Source organism: Geospiza fortis, unplaced genomic scaffold (genome assembly GCF_000277835.1).
Source record: "Geospiza fortis unplaced genomic scaffold, GeoFor_1.0 scaffold16, whole genome shotgun sequence".
In the NCBI taxonomy this organism is placed as follows: Eukaryota; Metazoa; Chordata; class Aves; order Passeriformes; family Thraupidae; genus Geospiza; species Geospiza fortis.
In genome coordinates this window covers 2,414,249-2,432,389 of record NW_005054302.1, presented here as the reverse complement: position 1 = coordinate 2,432,389, position 18,141 = coordinate 2,414,249, and the positions used below count along the sequence as shown (strand labels likewise).

The 18,141-nt window shown below is 38.2% G+C and overlaps 2 protein-coding genes across 5 annotated transcripts in view; one reads left to right on the top strand and one right to left on the bottom strand.

Moving 5' to 3' along the window:
- SGCG (sarcoglycan gamma) overlaps nucleotides 1–5,457 on the top strand; it is a 104,112-nt gene extending 98,655 nt beyond the window's left edge. For all 3 annotated transcript variants that reach the window (XM_031066012.1, XM_005417684.3, XM_031066013.1), the window contains 2 exons: nucleotides 314–437; nucleotides 1,900–5,457. In XM_031066012.1, coding sequence (XP_030921872.1) covers nucleotides 314–437; nucleotides 1,900–2,073 — 298 coding nt within the window. In that variant the 3' untranslated portion in view covers nucleotides 2,074–5,457. The remainder of the gene's footprint in view (nucleotides 1–313; nucleotides 438–1,899) is intronic.
- The window catches only part of SACS (sacsin molecular chaperone), a 58,170-nt gene continuing 45,160 nt past the window's right edge, over nucleotides 5,132–18,141 (bottom strand). For both annotated transcript variants that reach the window (XM_031066010.1, XM_031066011.1), the window contains one exon: nucleotides 5,132–18,136. In XM_031066010.1, the coding sequence (XP_030921870.1) occupies nucleotides 9,347–18,136 (8,790 nt within the window). In that variant the 3' untranslated portion in view covers nucleotides 5,132–9,346. The remainder of the gene's footprint in view (nucleotides 18,137–18,141) is intronic.

Below are 18,141 nucleotides of genomic sequence, written 5' to 3'. Positions count from 1 at the left end.
CAAATTTAAACTAATGTAAAACTGGCTTTCAGGTTAATAGATTAAGTTACTGTTGTACTGAAATAATCTGCAGTTATGTATGAAATAGTACCTTGCATTTGTATTATGAATTAATCTGTATTTTTCATTTGGGATGCTTTGTTGGTTTTCAAAATAGCTACCTCCTTTTTCAAGTCTGCCTGAAGGAAAGGAAAAATGCATCTTATATATGACTTCAGAGCCTGCAAGAACTTGTTCAATGTTTACTTACTTTTCTAAAATAAAGGAATGTATGAGATCGTGCTACTGTCCAATTTCCTGCTCCTGCTTTTAGGCTGGAATCACCAACTCGATCTTTGAGCATGGATGCACCACGAGGAATTAATATCAAAGCACAAGCTGGGAATATTGAAGCGCTTTCCCAGATGGATATCAAACTACACAGCAGTGATGGCGTGGTGAGTACAAGCCCTTCTTTTCCATAACTGTGGTCAAGTTCTGTTAATTTAATTCCTCAGGTTTTAGGTGGCAGAATATTAAAATTAATAATGCCAATAATAAGACTTTTATTTATGTAAATAATACTACCAACAGACATAATGTTGTATTAGCTTAGAGAGATGTTTTCTAATGAAACTTGGATACTGCTTAGCTCCCTTCTAGTACAGTGATTCCCAGGCACCCAGTGGAGAACCTTGGCTCAGAAGCAGACGCAGCCCCAGAGTGGCAAAATTGAGTGAAGTTCTGCAGACATCATTAACAGCAGGCAGCATGCAGCAGCCTATTTATCTCCTCTGCAAGGCTGTACTGTGCCAGTTCTTCCACAGAGGAACTACAGACCAACCCACGTCCATCCTTAACCAGCTGGCTCCATGGTGAGGCCTCAGCACTCAGGCCAGGACAGACCTGGGTCCAGCAGCAGTGCTTGTGTCCTGCTCTTCTGTGTGCAGGCAGGGACCCTGTCACTTACGTTAGAATCATAGGGTGAATTGTGCTGGAAGGGACCTTAAACATCATCCAGGTCCAGTTTCCCCTGCCATGGACAGGGACACCTTCAACTAGACCAGGCTGCTCAGAGCTCAATCCAGTCTGGCCTTGAACACTTCCACAGTTTCTCTGGACAACCTGTTTCTGTGCCTCACCACTGAAAGAAATTCTTTTTTATATCTAATCTAAATCTGTCTTCTTTCAGTTTAAAACCAGTATCCCTGATAAAGGGTCCCTCCCCAGCTTTCTTGTAGGCCCTCTTTAAGTACTGGAAGGCTGCAATGAGGTCTCCCCAGTGCCTTCTCCATGCTGAACAATCCCAATTTTCTCAGCCTTTCCTTGCAGGAGAGGTGCTCCATCCCTCTGAGCATCTTCATGTCCCTCCTCTGAACTTACTTCAACAGACCCATGTCTTTCTTATTTTGGGCCCCCTAGAGCTAATGCAGCCCTGCAGGTGAGCTCTCACCAGAGCAGAGCAGAGGGGCAGAATCCCCTCCCTTGCCTCTGCCCTTGCTGCTCCTGTTGCAGCCTGGGATGTGATTGATTTTCTCGGCTGTGAGCCTGCATCGCTGGCTCATACATAGGTTTTCATTTGTCAATACCCCCACATCTTTCTCCTCAGGCCTTCTCTCAATCCATCCATCATTCTGCTGGTATCCATTCTGGGGAGTGCCCCAACACAGGTGCAGGACATTGCACTTGGCCTTGTTGAACTTCACGAGTTCTCTACTAAGAAGAGGGTGGGCACCAGCTTATTCCTGTCCTGTGTTTATGTCTGCCAAGAGCCTAGGGCTCAGAGAAACTTTGTATATAACAAGTCCTGTGTAAGAGGCAGTTCTTAAGCCTCTGCCTAGCCAAATTCAACTTGTCTCATGGCACATTATTGCTTTACCATCTCTAACAACCCTGTTTCTCCTGCTTTTTCCCACACAGCTTTTGCTGGATGCTGAAACCGTGCGACTGCCCAAGCTGCCTGAGGGTACAAGGGGTGGATCTGGGATTTCTCAGGGGCTCTATGAAATCTGTGTGTGTCCAGATGGAAAGCTCTACTTGTCAGTGGCCGGCGTGGGCTCCACTTGCCAGGAATACAGCCGAGTCTGCCAGTGAGGCGCCCCAAAAGGCCACACACCCCCTTGGGCATCTGGGTTTTGTATTACTCCTAAAGAGCATTACTGAAAGCATATTTTTCAGCATTTTAGAAACAAAGTACTTACAATTTAGGAAACAAATCTGCATCTACAGTTCTGGAATACAGGGTGTAAGGGGAAGAAGAGCACAAATGACATTTCCATTTCAGAAGAATGACTTGAATCAAATTACATGTTTTGTCAGTAACATTTGGAAAACAGCCTTACAGAGAGTATCAAAAATAAAACAAATATGTTTCCTTGCTGAACTATTATTTAGTCAGATGATTATGTCGTTGTTCATATTTTTGAGATCCATGGGTTTTTCCTCTCACTACATGTAAACACTTACTGTATTAGTGGGTGAAATGAAATTGAGAGAACTACTTGAATTATTTGTAAGACAAAGCATTATTTGGAAAATTCAGAAAGTGCCAGCAAATGGTCTATGCAATTTTGTTCTTGCAATAACACAAGATAGAAAAATGTGGTATTTGTATGAGTTCTGTGTAAAAGATGTTAATTTGCTGATAGCTTTCTGTTTTAATTTGGCAACACATATTCTGATTTGCTTCTTACTGAGATTCATACAAAAATAACTAATGCAAAAAGCTCCAGAAGTCATGAAGGCCTCTCTGTGTCTCAGATCCATTCACTATAAAACAGAGAAATATGTTAGTGTATTTTATAATAGCATTGTTTGTTCTACTGCCTGTACCATCATATTCATTCAAATCCTTTTTTATTTTAGGGCATGCTAATTCAACAAGGCAATCTGTTGTGCCAGCTGGACTAGTAAACAAAAAAAATGTGTCTTCAGATTGTCTGACACAAGGAACTCTTTGGGCAGTGGGAAAAAATCCTTTTATGCAGCCAACAGATTTTGATTAAGAGGAATAATTCATTCCCATCTGCACCTGTTTACTGGTATTTCTGATCCTGTCAGACTGGGACTCCATCACAAACAGAGAGAGTAAAACTGTTATTATTTTTACATTAGGATTTTAGATAAAAAAATAAATGCTCACCAGAGCTGACAAACCGTTTATTGGCCTTGTAAAGAAACACAACTGCAGATCCATTCCCCTGTACAGTGTTGCACTGAACACAAATAAATTGTTTGCACATCTCTGGGTAGCAAGATTTGTATTTAATAGTCTGTTGTTTAAACCTCATGGGTTTTTAATTCCTTTGATGCTGTTTTGTATATACTTTATGATCTTATTATCCAGGAAGGAGCTATCACATAGTGCCTTGGCGTCTATTTACAGAAGGATTTTAACCCATAGTGTTAGTAAACCACGAATGTCCACCTTTTGGAAAAAAAATAATCACCATCCTTAAAACAAAAGAATCGGGACAAAAAAACTACTAACAAACTTGCTACTTCAGCTCTGGTGAACAAGGGAAGAAAACCAGCACTTGGATGAGATCCCCAGGTACACACAAAAGCCTGGGCTGAGAAAGAGAGTCCCACGTTAATATTTTCCGCTATTATTGTGGCAAAGCCCAGGGCAGTCCCTGTTTCAAGGGCTGCCTTTGCAATTTCTCCAAGAGTCTGATGTACAGAACTGAAACTGCCCTTCAGCAGCAGGGTGGAGCCCTCAGCAATTAATGCAAACTCCCAAGAACTCCAGTAGAGCGATTAGGAAACACTTAAGGTGAGCTTAGGCAAGTGAAGCAAGGGTTCACATGTTATCTGGAGAGTGCTCCAACTGCTCTTACATTGCCTAAAGGAGAAGTAGGAAGCCACACATCTTCCATATCTGAAATTGCCTTTTCTTGGACTTAGACTCATTCACTTACTCTGTGTTCAGGAGTGAGTCCAAGGCTGTTGGCCATAAGGAGAGAAATGTTTATCTCCACAACTGTATCTCTTGACAATATCTGTCTCTAAGGCTAAGCCCTCAGCTGAGGTACACTTTAACAGAAACCTGTCTTCAGTATTCCTTTAAAGTCAGTTTAGGTGGTTCCAGCTCCATGCACAAGCTTTTACAAACCAAAACACAAGCAGACTTCATTGGATAGAAAGTTTGAGTACTAAAATAAAGGTCAGCAAATACCATTGCATGTGCCAGATACCTAAAAACTGCTGCTAGGCATAACTTGGAGAACTGTAATGTCACCAGTCTCTTACAGGTGTAGTATTAACAGCAAAACTGGGACTTGAGTCCTTAGAAATTTCAGCCATTGTTCTGACATCAAGGAACATATGCCCATTTCCGTGGAGTATTGAACAAATAATTCACTATTGTAACCCCTAAATATTAGCCAGATACTGCAAAATAGTTAAAATCTCCTTGTTCTGCTGGCAGTAGAAGCACATCACTTCAAGTTATACATTTTAAGCTTTTGTTTTGGAGGCACATTTTCAAATGTGATTTGCCAGTTAATTCACAGCAAGGGACCGAACTGAGGCCTTCCAGGCAAAAATAACCTGACCCCTAAAGAGCTAGGAGAATCAGGGTGCAGTCCCCTGGCTGGTAACACTATTAAGCAGGATGGCACTTCATTTAGACACTGCAATAAGTACCACCTTCCTTGTGGAAATAAATCTTCTGGACTTGCTTCATTTCACAGGTGGAGTCTAAGTAGTACCAAAACCTAAAGAGGTCTGCTGTACCCTCAGCACTGCCATCACACAAATCACCAATGTGATCCTTTTCATTGCTTAAATTTGATTCTTCTTTTCATTATGCTACAACACTGACATCAGAAGTATTGTTCCATTATAGAAGTTGTGCACATAAAGCGTGGCTGGCGACATCTTGTTACTGACTACTTTTTTTCTTTTAGGTGTGATTAGTAGAGAAACAAAATTTATGCTAACATTACCAGAGTATTGTCAGCTGATGCTACAATCTGAATGGCTGTTAATCTCAACAGAGGTCACACATCACTAAATTATAATTTCTGATATCTCTGTGTGGATGTCTATTTCCCCCTCTTTAATACTTCAAAATTACTGTTTCTACTTGAATCAAACTTTAGTAATTAGTTAGAGTAACAGAAAATTATGGCACAGGGAAGTGAGAGTATGCAGTTCTCTAGTTTATTTCCAAAAGCATTATCCAAATGGAGAAGAGAAAAAACATCACTACCAGCATAGTGAACTGATTTGTTTGCATATTTACTCCCTCAAAAAGAATTATTTACAGCCGTTCTTGCAACTGGTTGCAATTGTTACAGAGTGGAAAAATGATAGAAAAACTTCACTGGTGATTGCGCAAACACAACCTTTTTTGTCCATTTCACAATCCTTTAGTATTTGCAGTTGTCTTATCTTTATATAGCTTTATGCAAAAGGAAATTGCAAGAATTGGAAACCAAGTTCTTGAATAAACTTTATACATTTTGAACAGTCTGCTTCTGCTTTTGTATTCAAATGAAACACAGCTTAAATGAATGTTTTCATTTTTAAAACAAAATTGGTTTTACAAGACTAAGAATGTGAAATGTACTTTATTTATAATATGAACACAATTCTTGGTCCCAGCTAAAAATGTACTTAGCAGAATTTAGAAAATCCTTTACAATTAGGTTTCATTGGACATCTAGAATTCATTTGTCTTAATCAGTAGTGGGTGAAAGTAAACAAAGAAATTACTGCAGTGCTACTGAATTAATTGTCCAGAAAACAAATCAAAGAAAATATAAACAAAAGATAAGTTTTGATCAAAATTCATTGACAAAACCCTTCATGTGACCAAAAAAAAAAAAAAGTGTGTCTTCTTCAAATGAAAACATTTACTTTGGCTGCCAGGTTTAGTTATTTTTGAACTATTAGTTCTTCCTTTGTTCCCCAGGACCAATCCAGCCTTTCTCAAAGAGTTTAGATCCAGCAACAGAGAATCTCAAAGGCGGTACTACATTCCTCTTCTTTAATTGGAGAAATTACAATAGATTTAATTATAGCCTTGTTTAAAGCAACCCAAGTATACCAGTTCCAAGTGAATGCAATCCTCATAGTAAATTTTAAACCCTATTTCACAAATCATTACAGTAACTTTACTGATAATGATTCAAGTACAAATATTGTAAAACTGCATTTTTTACACAATAAACCATTTATTCTTCTGGTAGTCAGCTACACAAAAATCTATGTCCTTAACAAAAAACAACCACAAAAACAAAACAGAACAAAACCACAAACAAACAAAAGGTATTTTTTCTTGTCACTAATTGTTGAGGCAAGTGTCCTGTGCTTTTTAGAATAGCTGTGTAACACTTCATTGTTTGAGAGGAAAGCTTTTAAAGCACAAGATAGAAACAAGCCTATCAAGGCTTATTCCAACTGCATATATTTGAGCTGCTCTGTGTATAGTTGAGTCAGCTTCCTAGACCACTGACTTTTTGTTAAACTCCTCAACTGTAATTTTGGGAGACAAGAACTGAAGCTGCTTTTCCTAGATAAACTGCTGGTACCTGTGGAAGGCAGGAGATAGACCTGAATGAAAAGATATTTTCTCCAGTGAGAACTCATTTAATGTGCAGAATTACTTGCTAAATGTATTTTTGTGGAACCTACATGCTAACATTTACTTCTACAGACCCTTATTACAGAATCACACATCCTAACTGTTCTAAGCCTTCATACCTGTCTTAGACACGTTGTCAAGTCTCCCAGCTGAGCCAAAAGGAAGAATCAATTAAGCATTTTATTTGTCTTTCTTTTTAATCAGGAATTAAATGGCACTTACAAAATCATGTTCTGTCAGAATATGGTTTCCTGGTCTCACAAAGCCTCCTTATTTATGTTAGCTGTTACAATCAGTTAAGCAAATAAGAAACTAAGAGACTTCCAACTGAGACACCTGTCTTGACTGTCCCTCTGCAGCCATCTGTAATTTTTTTTTTTTTTTATATTTAAATATTTTATTGTTAGCTTCAATTCAGGAATAACAGAATTAATTAGCTTTTCTGTGTCATTCCAGTTTTATTTCTCAACTTGGCTCAGAGTTTAAAATTGTTTCAGACCATTAGCTTCTTAAGAACTGGGACCATTTTCTTTCTCAGTGTCAGCACTCAACAGAATATACAAACTAAACAAAATTAAAGTTAGAATAGTTTAGTGATTCTGCACAGCCATTTTAACAGTTCATAATAATAATACTGGTAAGGTAACATAAGTTGCTTATAAAACACAGTTATACACTTAGATTTTCTTCCTCAAGAGCTCATGTAAAAACAGGGAAGTGTTCATGGTGCTCCTGGCACACATTTGCATGCTTCTATGAGACCTTATGTTTTAGCTCCATTTAGAATGAAAAGCATGAGAACTGTTTCCTTTTCAAGTATTTTGCTTACCCTGAAGACTATTCATCTGACTTAATGCACAAAGCAAGAACCACAAAGGAATCTATTTTAAAAACATAGGGAATTAACTAAACTGATTTATTTCATGGCACACTAGGATTTGTGTTTTACTTACATGCTATTTATTGCAAAAAAACCCAGCAAAATGTACAATTTGTTTGAGAAAACTGCAAACATTTGTCATTGAAAATAAAAGGCAAGTTTCCTTTTCAATAATATTTTAATATTTGTACAATTATTTAGAATTAATCAAAAAAAGATTGTATATTTACCTAGATAAAAGCTTCAAATAATAGGTAAAGTTAGCTTACATTATAAAACCAAAACACACCAGACTGAAATATATGTTTGCATTTTTCTTTATTAAATTTATGGCACTTAATTTAATAGCAGAAATAATAATAATAATAGGGCTCCACAATCAGAAGCAGTATCATTTTCCAACTGTCACATTTCTTCAAGAACAAGGCCTTTATAATTTACTCAAAACTGAGGGAGACCTCATTGTGATTTTTTTGGTTTTGTATTACAACACTATCACAGCTATATCAGCTGTATCAGCAAGCTTGCTGTTGTTTATTTTCCTTTGTATTCTGTCAGTTAAATTGCAGTTTCACTGTGCTGTCAGGTAGACAAGTGTAATAGCCTGCCACTGGAAAAGGTTTGACATTTATGTTTAATGTGGCTGATCCAGCAAAAAAAAAATCCTTTCATTTAGCATTATCCTTCCATTTTTTATTTTTTAATTTTTTTTTACAAAAAGCTTATGTTGAACATACTGCACGACATTTCCAAAAGTATCACAAACTATAAAAGAAAGACTGTGAACTAATAATCAGATTTCTCAAGGGCTGTAGTGAATAACCAAATAAAACTAGCATAAAACTAGCATTACATTGCAGCACCTTTAAACATGTAACAAAAAACAGTGTTCTGTGTACACCAAAAATGAGTTACTGAATTGTACTATTACCAATGTTTGTGGAAAAAAAAATATATATATGTACACACACAAAGGCACATACGCAGGGGAAAAAAAGGAACTCAAGCATTTAGGCATCTGAAAACTGAGTTTTGGTGTTCCAAAAAAAAAAACCATAAAACATCATATAATAATGTTCACAGATTTTATATCATCCACATGCTTTTTCATTAAACAAAAGATGACAGGCTCTAAAAAAAGTAAATTAAATACTTAATTATTTTATAATAAAGTAAATGCAATCAATGCATGACATGACGTGGCATGTTAAATCAAGTATCATTATTCAGCATTAAAATACCTGTACCAATTTACATGTACTACACTATCCTTTAAATGTTTACAGTGTGATGCTGCAGCAAATTTGTAATCAGATCCAGCTGATAAGAGTATTACTATGAGTGACATGAATGTCCGCAGAACGCAAAAGAATACAGATATGCTTTGGAGCAATATCTCCAACGTTATTTTAACTTCCACCCCATTTCCCATTTCATTGTATGTCCAGTCTTAAGATTAGTACATTGAAAACTGACATTACCCTTTCAGAAACATTACATTAAATGAAATAAATCTAATAAGGAGTTATAATTACAGGCTTTGTCTAACAGAAAGCTAAGCTTTGGTTATATAAAGTGCAGTTCAATAATATGCCAATTAATCACAATGTTGTGCATACATCTAATTTTTGCAGCTCAATTTCCTCGCAAATTCTAAAAAATATTCAGGTTTTACAGTTTGCTTAACAGCAGGCTCAGTTAAGAAAAAAAATCCCATTTAAGTAAATTTCAGTTCTAGGTACCTCGGTACAATCCACCTTTGTGCACGACACCTCTAAACTGCTTGGCACCATGCAACCTCTTGGACGTGCCATAATCTGCAGAACTGCATTTGCATCCCACCACTTGAAACACCTAATTGTTGATAAAACAGCCAGCTAACCCCTTCAAATAACTTATACTTTTTGTTGTATGAAGTTTTCAAGTTTTATTATGATGCAAGCAGTACATTCCATCACTCTCATAGCAACTTCTGAAGTAAACCTATCATTGGGAATCTGTGGAAAAGGAAGTAAGTCAGGATACCTAGTTTTTAAGCTATCTACTCCATAAGCCTCCAATGTCTGAACGTCATTTGAAAGTCCTTCAAGTTGCTGACTGTACTCCTCTATTTTTTGTGCAAGGGCTGCTGGTTTTATGTCTTTGTCTGACTTGCCCTTCACAGCGTAGTCAGCTGCAATCAAGGCTAGTTTAGTAGAAAGGTAGCACTTAAAGCACACCCATTCATTGGCATTTTTATGAAGGTCGTTTCGTGCAGCTGAAAAGTTGGCTCGGGCCTGCCTAAGCCATCGACGTGCCTCCACAGGATTGCCAACGGACCTGAACGTAGGGGGGACAAAAAAGCGCTGGGAGTAAGAGGGCCCTGTGGAGGAGGGACACTTTTCTTTATACTGTTGCCTTTCAGATTTGTGGCTTGTTGCTTCCTGATTCCATGAAGTGTAAAATCTCTGAAATGAAAATTTATCTGACTGAAATCGAGAAGCAGAAGATGAAAATGGTCTCCTTGAGGCTCTGTCCATATTTTGATCCATAAAGGCCTGTTTTTCCATCCTGTTAATCTCATTCTGCAAATGTTTGAAAACCTCATTAGCTATATCAAGATTCTCTGCATTTTTATCTGGGTGCCATTTAAGATACAGCCTCCTAATAATCTTTTTTCTTTCAGATTCTGGAAGCTTCCAAGCCTGTTCAATCACAGATGTCACTTCTCTTAATATTTCGGGCAATGAGTTTGACTTTATCTTTTTTGGAGAGTGGTGTTTTGAGGACATTGTTTTGTGGCTCTCTCTACCAGTGAAGATAGGTGGAATTGCCCTCGGTCCATGTGCTGGAAATTCTGTAGGACTGGTTGGGGTAGAAGGTGTGCTATCCCTGCCTTGAGAGCTTTCCTCTGGTCTGGAAAATTTGTACAAGTCAAGGGAGCTCACTATTTTATATTCACTGTATCCAATATCAATCTGGTAAATCTTCCCTAGAAAACTGGGGCTTTCATCATCTTCTCTTTCTACTTCTTGCACAATGATTGCATAGGTATAAGTAGGTTGATATGATCCGTATATATCACCACCTTCAGAATCAACAAGGTAACCAACATATTCACCAGGATAAAATACATTCATTGGATCCATTAGAAGTGTATAGTGAATTTCAGCTGGTATGGGAGTGCCAGGTGTTGGTAGTTCAAGTTTTGATGGCTCAGAAGAGTCATACTTCACTCCTAAGCTGTCAAGCTTCTCACTGATCCGATAAATATCGTTACAACCCAGCATGGCAATTAAATATGAGGTATCAGAAATCAGGTTGTCAGTTGCAGATTTTAAGGTCATGGCTAATGCTAAGAGGAAATTTATGTCCTTGCTGTCAGAATGCTGTATGTAAAGCAATATTACTGCATTTCCATATCTCTTCAAGAAAGCAAATGTTTCACTTTTGCTGTGAGGAATAGGAGCAAACCCTTTAACTCTTAATGTTGTTTGCAACTTCTCGAAACAGGAAACTTTCAAACCTTCTCGCAAAGCTTTGCAAAGTCTTATTGCTTTTTCTTCATTAGCCAGGAAAGCATTGTCATTTTCATGCTTCATAATCCTAATGAGTCCTGTGATGAACTGCTCTGAAGACAACAGTAACTGTAACCTTCCCTGCAAAGAACATAATGCTCCAAACTGACAAATTTTGGGAGACTCCTCATCTAACTGTTCTTCAAGTATACTGCTAAGTAAGCGAGGCCTCAGCTTCTGAGGGAATAACATTATCAATTTAGTGTGAAAGCCATGGTCTTTGCCTAAGTAACACTGGCTGAGATCAACAAGCATCTGCACACCAATATTACCTTGGATTCTGCTTTTGTAGTGGGGTGCATCATCAAAAACTAAGATACTAGACTTTACCAACCTACCATCTTGACTGGGGAGGTAAAGGGCAAAATCTCTCATATTCTCAAGGTCATTCCTCACCTTTACAGAATCATTCTGAAGACTTTTGAACAGGCCTGAAACTACTCTCTTAACTGTGCGCATTTCATTGGGATCCAATTGCTTTCCTTCCGAGCTCTTATATATGCGACCTAGAACTTCAACATACTGCTTTGTTGAAATAATGTCTTCAGTGCCCAAATGTTTAAATAACTGATGGAAAGTACCAAGTTCTAAAGGAAGTTTGTAAAGATAAGGTTTAAAATCAGATTCATACTCAAGGTTTATTACCACCTCCTCAGGCTTAAGGAGCTTCCAACCTTCTTCCACCATTACAAAAGAAACTCCTCGAAGCTGAAAGCGGAATTCCCTCTTCTCTGTACTGAGAAACTCATAAATGCTTCTTAGGACCTTGGCCCTAGTTTTCACCATGTCCTCATCCAAAGTTGTTATATTGCATATGTTCCTGCAGTTATTGATGACTTTGTCCAGAGGAGGGTCCAAATTAACATTCAGCATGGCTAAAACTTGCTCAAGCTGTTCTTGCGCACCAAGACTACTCCCCTCTTGCTCTTTGATGCTTAAAGGTGTTGCTTTCTCAGGAAGAATAGGACATGATGTCCACAGCAATTGCAACACATCAGTCTGCTTGAATTTAGGGTTCACCTGTGCCCCATTGAATCGTATAAGAGGAAGAGTTCCATTAACTTCTTGATACTGAGGATGAAATCTCACAAATTCTGCTGGAGCTCGCTCAGGGCACAGAAAAGGAATTAAAGACAATTCTTTCAGAAAATTACCTGAAAAAAGGTCAGCTCTTTCTTGAAATATATGATGGAGGAGAACGTCAACAGTATTCTGTAGTGTTTCTTTAGACCAGTTTTCCGTATTTGCTCGCATGCTGATTTCCTTAGCAAACTGCAGTAACTGCTGCTGTGAAATGATGAATTTCAAACCAATATGTCGCAGAAAAGTTACCCACGATGGAAGGAACGCCGCTTGATTTTTTGGCTTTGTAAGTTGCTCTAGCTTCTTAAAAAAATCTTGAGGTATAAAGAATTTTTCAGGCAGCATAACTTCAAAGACTTTTACAGTCCTGTCATAAAAGTACTTTGCAGGTTTTAACCTATTGCTTGCATCATGAATGATCAAAATGCTTTCAAGCTTTTCAAACAGCTGTTCTTTCATTTCTGAAGTTTCTTCAATGCTAGTTAGCCTATTCTTTAAGTAGATCAAATGTTCTAATTTTGCATCGTAAGACAGACTTTCAATTTTTGGCAAAAGATGTTTCAAGTACACTTCAAGATCATCCACAGAGACACAGCCAAGCATAGTATACAAATCTTTCAAATGAACCTTCTCCTCAAGAAAAGCTGATGAAGTTGACTGTGTCCATCTGTCTACTTCTACTGATGGGATGCTTTTTGTGAGGACATAGCATGTCCCATATTTTGCAATGCTGATGTATCGGCCACTGATTGATTTGTAACATGGAAGAGACTTTAAAATTTTAATGTCATCCTGAGATGTCAAATGACATAAGTTGCAATTGAAGTACATTAGGAGAGCCTCAAAATCACTTTCTGCTAACTTTTCAGTCTTAAAAGTTGATGTCTGTACCATATATTGTATGGCTTTCAGAATGCTGGAGGGATTATCTATGTTTGCTGTACGTCCCGACAACAAAGGCACTAAAGCACTGTCTTTGGAGCAGATTTTGTTCAATGCCAGCTGAATGCAGCCCGTTTTCATTAAAGCATGGAAGACTTTATCGCTCTGAGCATTTGGAAAGACAGCTATGTGCATGATGCTGAGTGGCAGCAAGACATCACACTCTGGCACAACCAGATGATTGGCTGAGACAGTAAACTTTACACCTGGGAGCAAAGTCCAGTCCTTCAAAGTTTCAGTAACGCCATCAAATTTTGCTTGTATATCTTCTTGCTCTTCCTTAATATTTAGAGACTCACTGATAAAATGCCAAGCACTTTTAAGCCAAGATTCACTTGCAAAGTTTTCCTTCCATTTCATACAATTTTTAGTTTTATACTCTCTAGGCAGCACAGATGATAACAATTCAGCAAAACTTCTGATATCAAAGACTTTTGCTACTTCACTGCTGAGCAGAATACTGTTGTATCTCAAATACAATGTGTTCATAAAGAGATCCTTCCGTGATGGAATCAATTCATGGTATGTTGTCAAGAACTTTGGTCGCTTTGAATCAAAAACTTGCAAAACATTGTCAAGAGTAATGAGGAGTGGCAAACCCTCAATTTGGATTTCATTTTCTTCTGCATCTTTGAAACAGTAGTCAACCAGGAGTTTGAGGCTATGGAACAGCTTCAAATTTGTCTGCTGAAGACGACAGGGTAACTTTCCAATGTGGCAATTAGAGTCTGGAAAAGAAAATGTCATCAAAAACAATCGGACATCAGCAGGTGTCACATAGGTGACAGGAATTTCTGCATCTACCAAACAGTGGTAGAGATTTGCAGTCTCATCACAGTTGTATACCAAATTAAATCCAATTTCTAAGAGTAAATGCTTTAGTCTGTAAACATTTTCAGCCACTGTCTTCCGTGTTGTGATATTGTATTCTGTATTTTTGAGATGCTGCAATTCATCTTGTAGCAAATTGTCAAAGAATGGTCTGCCTTTGTTCACAGTAGACATGTTAACCCATGTGATGATAACAGCAGAATGCAAATCAGAACCATCAACATTTGGAGCTCTCATAACAGGTAAAAGACGCTTCAAATCTTCATAAATGCAACTGTAAACTGCTTTCACTAAGCAATACCAGTCTGGCTGAATATCAAGTCTATTAACTGGGAAAAAGGATAAAAACTTTTTTAAAGTGTCTTTCACAGCATGAATAGGTGTGTTTTGCAGCACTGATACTGTAGGGTCAGTGCCTGGAAAATACCTCTTCTTCAGCTGAATCAGCAGTTCAACATAGGCTGGTGCTATCAGCGCTGTCATTAGACTACTATTCCAGTCACTTCTTACTCCAACACCATTATCATCACGCCACAGATTTCTTCTTGCAGAGTCCAGAGCAAAGTGTCCATTCACATGGAAAGGTAATCCAGTTTCTAATGATAAGGGTAAGAAACAGAATGCTCTGTGGGGCTTTTTGTAATTGTGAGTAATGCAAGCTGCTACTCCACCACGAGGGAAAAGAGTAATGTCCTCATTCTTGTGGGCTGAGACCACACTTTTGGATACCTTTTCCATGGCAGAAAAGCCTGACCTGTTACAAATTAACCAAGTGGTGAGATTTCCTTCAGAGTCTTCAGTATCCATTGTGTAAGTAATCTGCTGTACAGGTATTTCACTTAGCTGCTTTTTTTTAGTTACACTGTCGATCACAGATGCATGGAATTGCTTTCGTTTCAATCTGTCTCCATCTGTGATTTTGCCTTGTACAGAATACAGGACATTCAGTGCTCCTGTTGTTTTTTCTATCTCACAAATAGATATTTTTTCCATATGGTTCAAAAACATTAGCAGTTCTGCTCCATCTGTACGCAGCTTATCCAAAAGATTTTGGACCATTCTATCTGAGCACGGAACTGATGAAATTTCTGATACTTTCGCCATTTCTCCATTTCGAAGAGGAAACCTAAACATCGTACAATTGTCCAGTTTAAAGTGATTTCCTAAGTAGAGATCCAGTACATCTGAGAACTGTGTTCTGAAATCTGCATCTAAATCTCTAAACATGCGGCCAGGACTTGTTGATGTTGAACCTGGTGCATATCTCGCATGAGGATCAAAGATGCAAAGTATATCATTGCCAGACAGGAAAGAAGGGCAATCTGTAATGTGATAAACAGAATTGAAACCGATACCATATTGTCCAGTTTTACAGGGATTCCCTACTTTTGTACCTTTTCCAAGATTCTGGATTCCCCGAATATCATCCTCTGTAAAAGGCTGATTGTTGTAAACACACAGTGCTGGTCCTTGAAGTGGTGCCCATTTCTCATCAAATATTCTATCGGCTGGATGCTGTCTAGGATCAAACACAAAACAGATCTCTGTAGCTTTTGCATCATCTGCATTCTGAAGAAGCTCTTTCAGCATTTCTTTTTCTGAAGGGTAGGCATTCAGAATGCTTTTAATTCTACTAGTCAATTTTTCTTTCTGGCCAAATTCTGTTCCAAGGGTAGTAAAACAGATATTTGATGCATATCTTTCTAAAGCTTTATGGCGTTTTGGTATTGCTCCAAGCTTCACTGCAACTTCTCTTGGAATATCGCCATGACAATATTTAACAGTTGTGTCTTTAACTTTTATCCACGGACAGTCATTGTAACACAAAGATTTTGCAGGCAGAAGTGCAAGACGAGTATCTGGCAACAGTATCTCACCATACTTTTTTTCACAAAATTCCTGCTTCTTCTCTCTAATGAGGCCCCATATTCCTTCGCTAATTATTCTCCTGCAGAGCTGAAAGTTGTCTTCTGTTAGTTGTTTGGTCCCTCTCTCCTGATTTATTGATTCCAGAACTACAGCAAAGTCTTCAACTGTGAAAGCCTGTCTTACACCCACACTTTCAAACAGCTCACGGAAACTATTTTTGTACTTGTTAGGCAATTGATAGAGATAGGGTGCTGCCTCAAAATTCAAATGAAAAGACACTTTTGATGGATCAGCATACACATTCTCAACCAAAATAAAACTACAGTTTTTTAGCTGTTCAATTATCATGGCTTTTGTTGATTCATTCTCTAACATTGCTTCATGCAGATATTTGTAACAAGCATTAGTGATGTTTTCTTGATACAACGTGATTCCATCAAATGACTTTGCAACTTCTCCTAACTGATTTATGACTAAATTAACTGCTGGTTTCTTAAGTAAGCCCAAAAATTCTTTGACGGCTAGTGACAAAGTACCACAACCTTTAAAAGAGTGCGAATTTTCATTAAGAATTGGTTGTATGAGGCAAACTATATCTTGATGATCAGCAGTGAAAAGATCATTTGCTGAAAACATCGCTTCAGGCTGAAAATCACTGCCTTTCCAGTGCAGTGAGAAGCCTGCTGGTTTGCTAAGGAAAGGAAGGAAAGGAATGTTTTGACATTTTGCAGCAAATTCTTTAGCTCTAGGATCTCTAGATTTTAATTTTTCATCAATAAGACTCAATATAATGCTGCTCCTGAGACAAGCTGCAGCATGATCAGTCTTGTTAATTTCAGCTACTGACTCTGCACGTTCTATCAGATCTTCCCATAAAATATCATCTTTAGCCATTCCCAACTGCACAAGTTTAACCAAAATAACAGGGTTAAGATAATCCTGAGTGGTACCATAAGGAAATCTTCCGTCCTCAGCATCATACAACTTTGCAACTCTTCCTTCAGGATGGATCAGTCTTGATGGTGTAACTAATGAATGTCCGTCCAATGAACAGGGAATACATGGAGTAGCACGAAGAATTCCTGAGAACTCCTCAAGTTTTTCATTGAGAACATAACGCATCAGAGGATCACGTAGCTCTGGATCAATCTCCTGAATGTTAGGGAAAAATACCTCAGAAAAGAACTGTTTCTCAGAGAAAGTGTTCTCCAATAATATGTATTTGCATCCCGCTTCTTCAAATCCTGTCTTTACCCAGGATGGAAGATCTACAGCACACAGATTTTTGGAACCAGTTTTTTTGAGGTACTTCAGAAAGATCTTGAAGGCTGACGGCCCAACGTCTGGCCGTTTCAGTATGGAGTCATCTAAAAATCTTACATTCTTCATGGAAACCCAAGAGGAACCATCAGAAAACACTTTGATCCCTTCTTTGCTTTTCATATGAGCTATGTCCTCATAAAACCCTTGACAAATAACAGAAAAATCATCATGAACTGAATCAGGATCTGGCCACACTGCACAGTAACTGTAGTCAACTAGCTCACCATTGATTGCCATGTCACGTAAAACACAAAGGGCTTCTATGTAGGCTTTTACAATAACATGCCTCATGAATACTGTATTCCATCTTCCTTTTGTGTCCGTTTTCCAGATCTCTTTCCGATTTGAAGTAACTGCAAAGCAGCCATTTATGTGGAGAGGTAAGCCTGTTTTTATTCGCAGAGGTAAATAGCAGAATACTTCACCTATGTTGTTGCAATTAGGTTTCACAATCCATTTTTGATCCTGGGTTTCAGACAGCAACACTCCTACACCACCACAGGGAACTAGGCCTAGTCTTCGTCCACTTTCATGCAAAGAAAATTTCAAAGCATCTCCAACATCCATGCAAGAACATATAAGCCATGTTGTTGAATCTACTGTTTTCTGTGGCAATTCATCACCTGATCTTTTAGTATGTCCTGATTTAGCCATTTCAAAGAAAGCAGCTGGATCTTCTTCGGTACCTCTGAAAAGTGGAGACTGTAAATCAGCAATCCGCCTGAACACGTGGTGAAATTCCTCTACCACTATCTGCAGGATACATGATGACTTTGGTGTTTCAGTGGGAAGCTTTTTAGTACTGCTGCTGCATACCTTCATGAGTTTAGCTGCTTCCTTTAAAACACTTACATTTGGTGCACTCAAGGCTTTGGAAGAACACAGATTTTTTCTTATAGTGACAACATCTTGTGCCACACCAGGATCATCTGCTTCAATTTTCAAGTATTTCAAAACCATTGAATTTACACTCTGAGCAAATATTATCAGTCTGTGACCGCAAACGCTAAATTCATCCACAAGAGAGTAAATGTCTGCTGTATTGTAGGATGCATTGCTGACTTCACTCACTTTAGCTTCCTGCT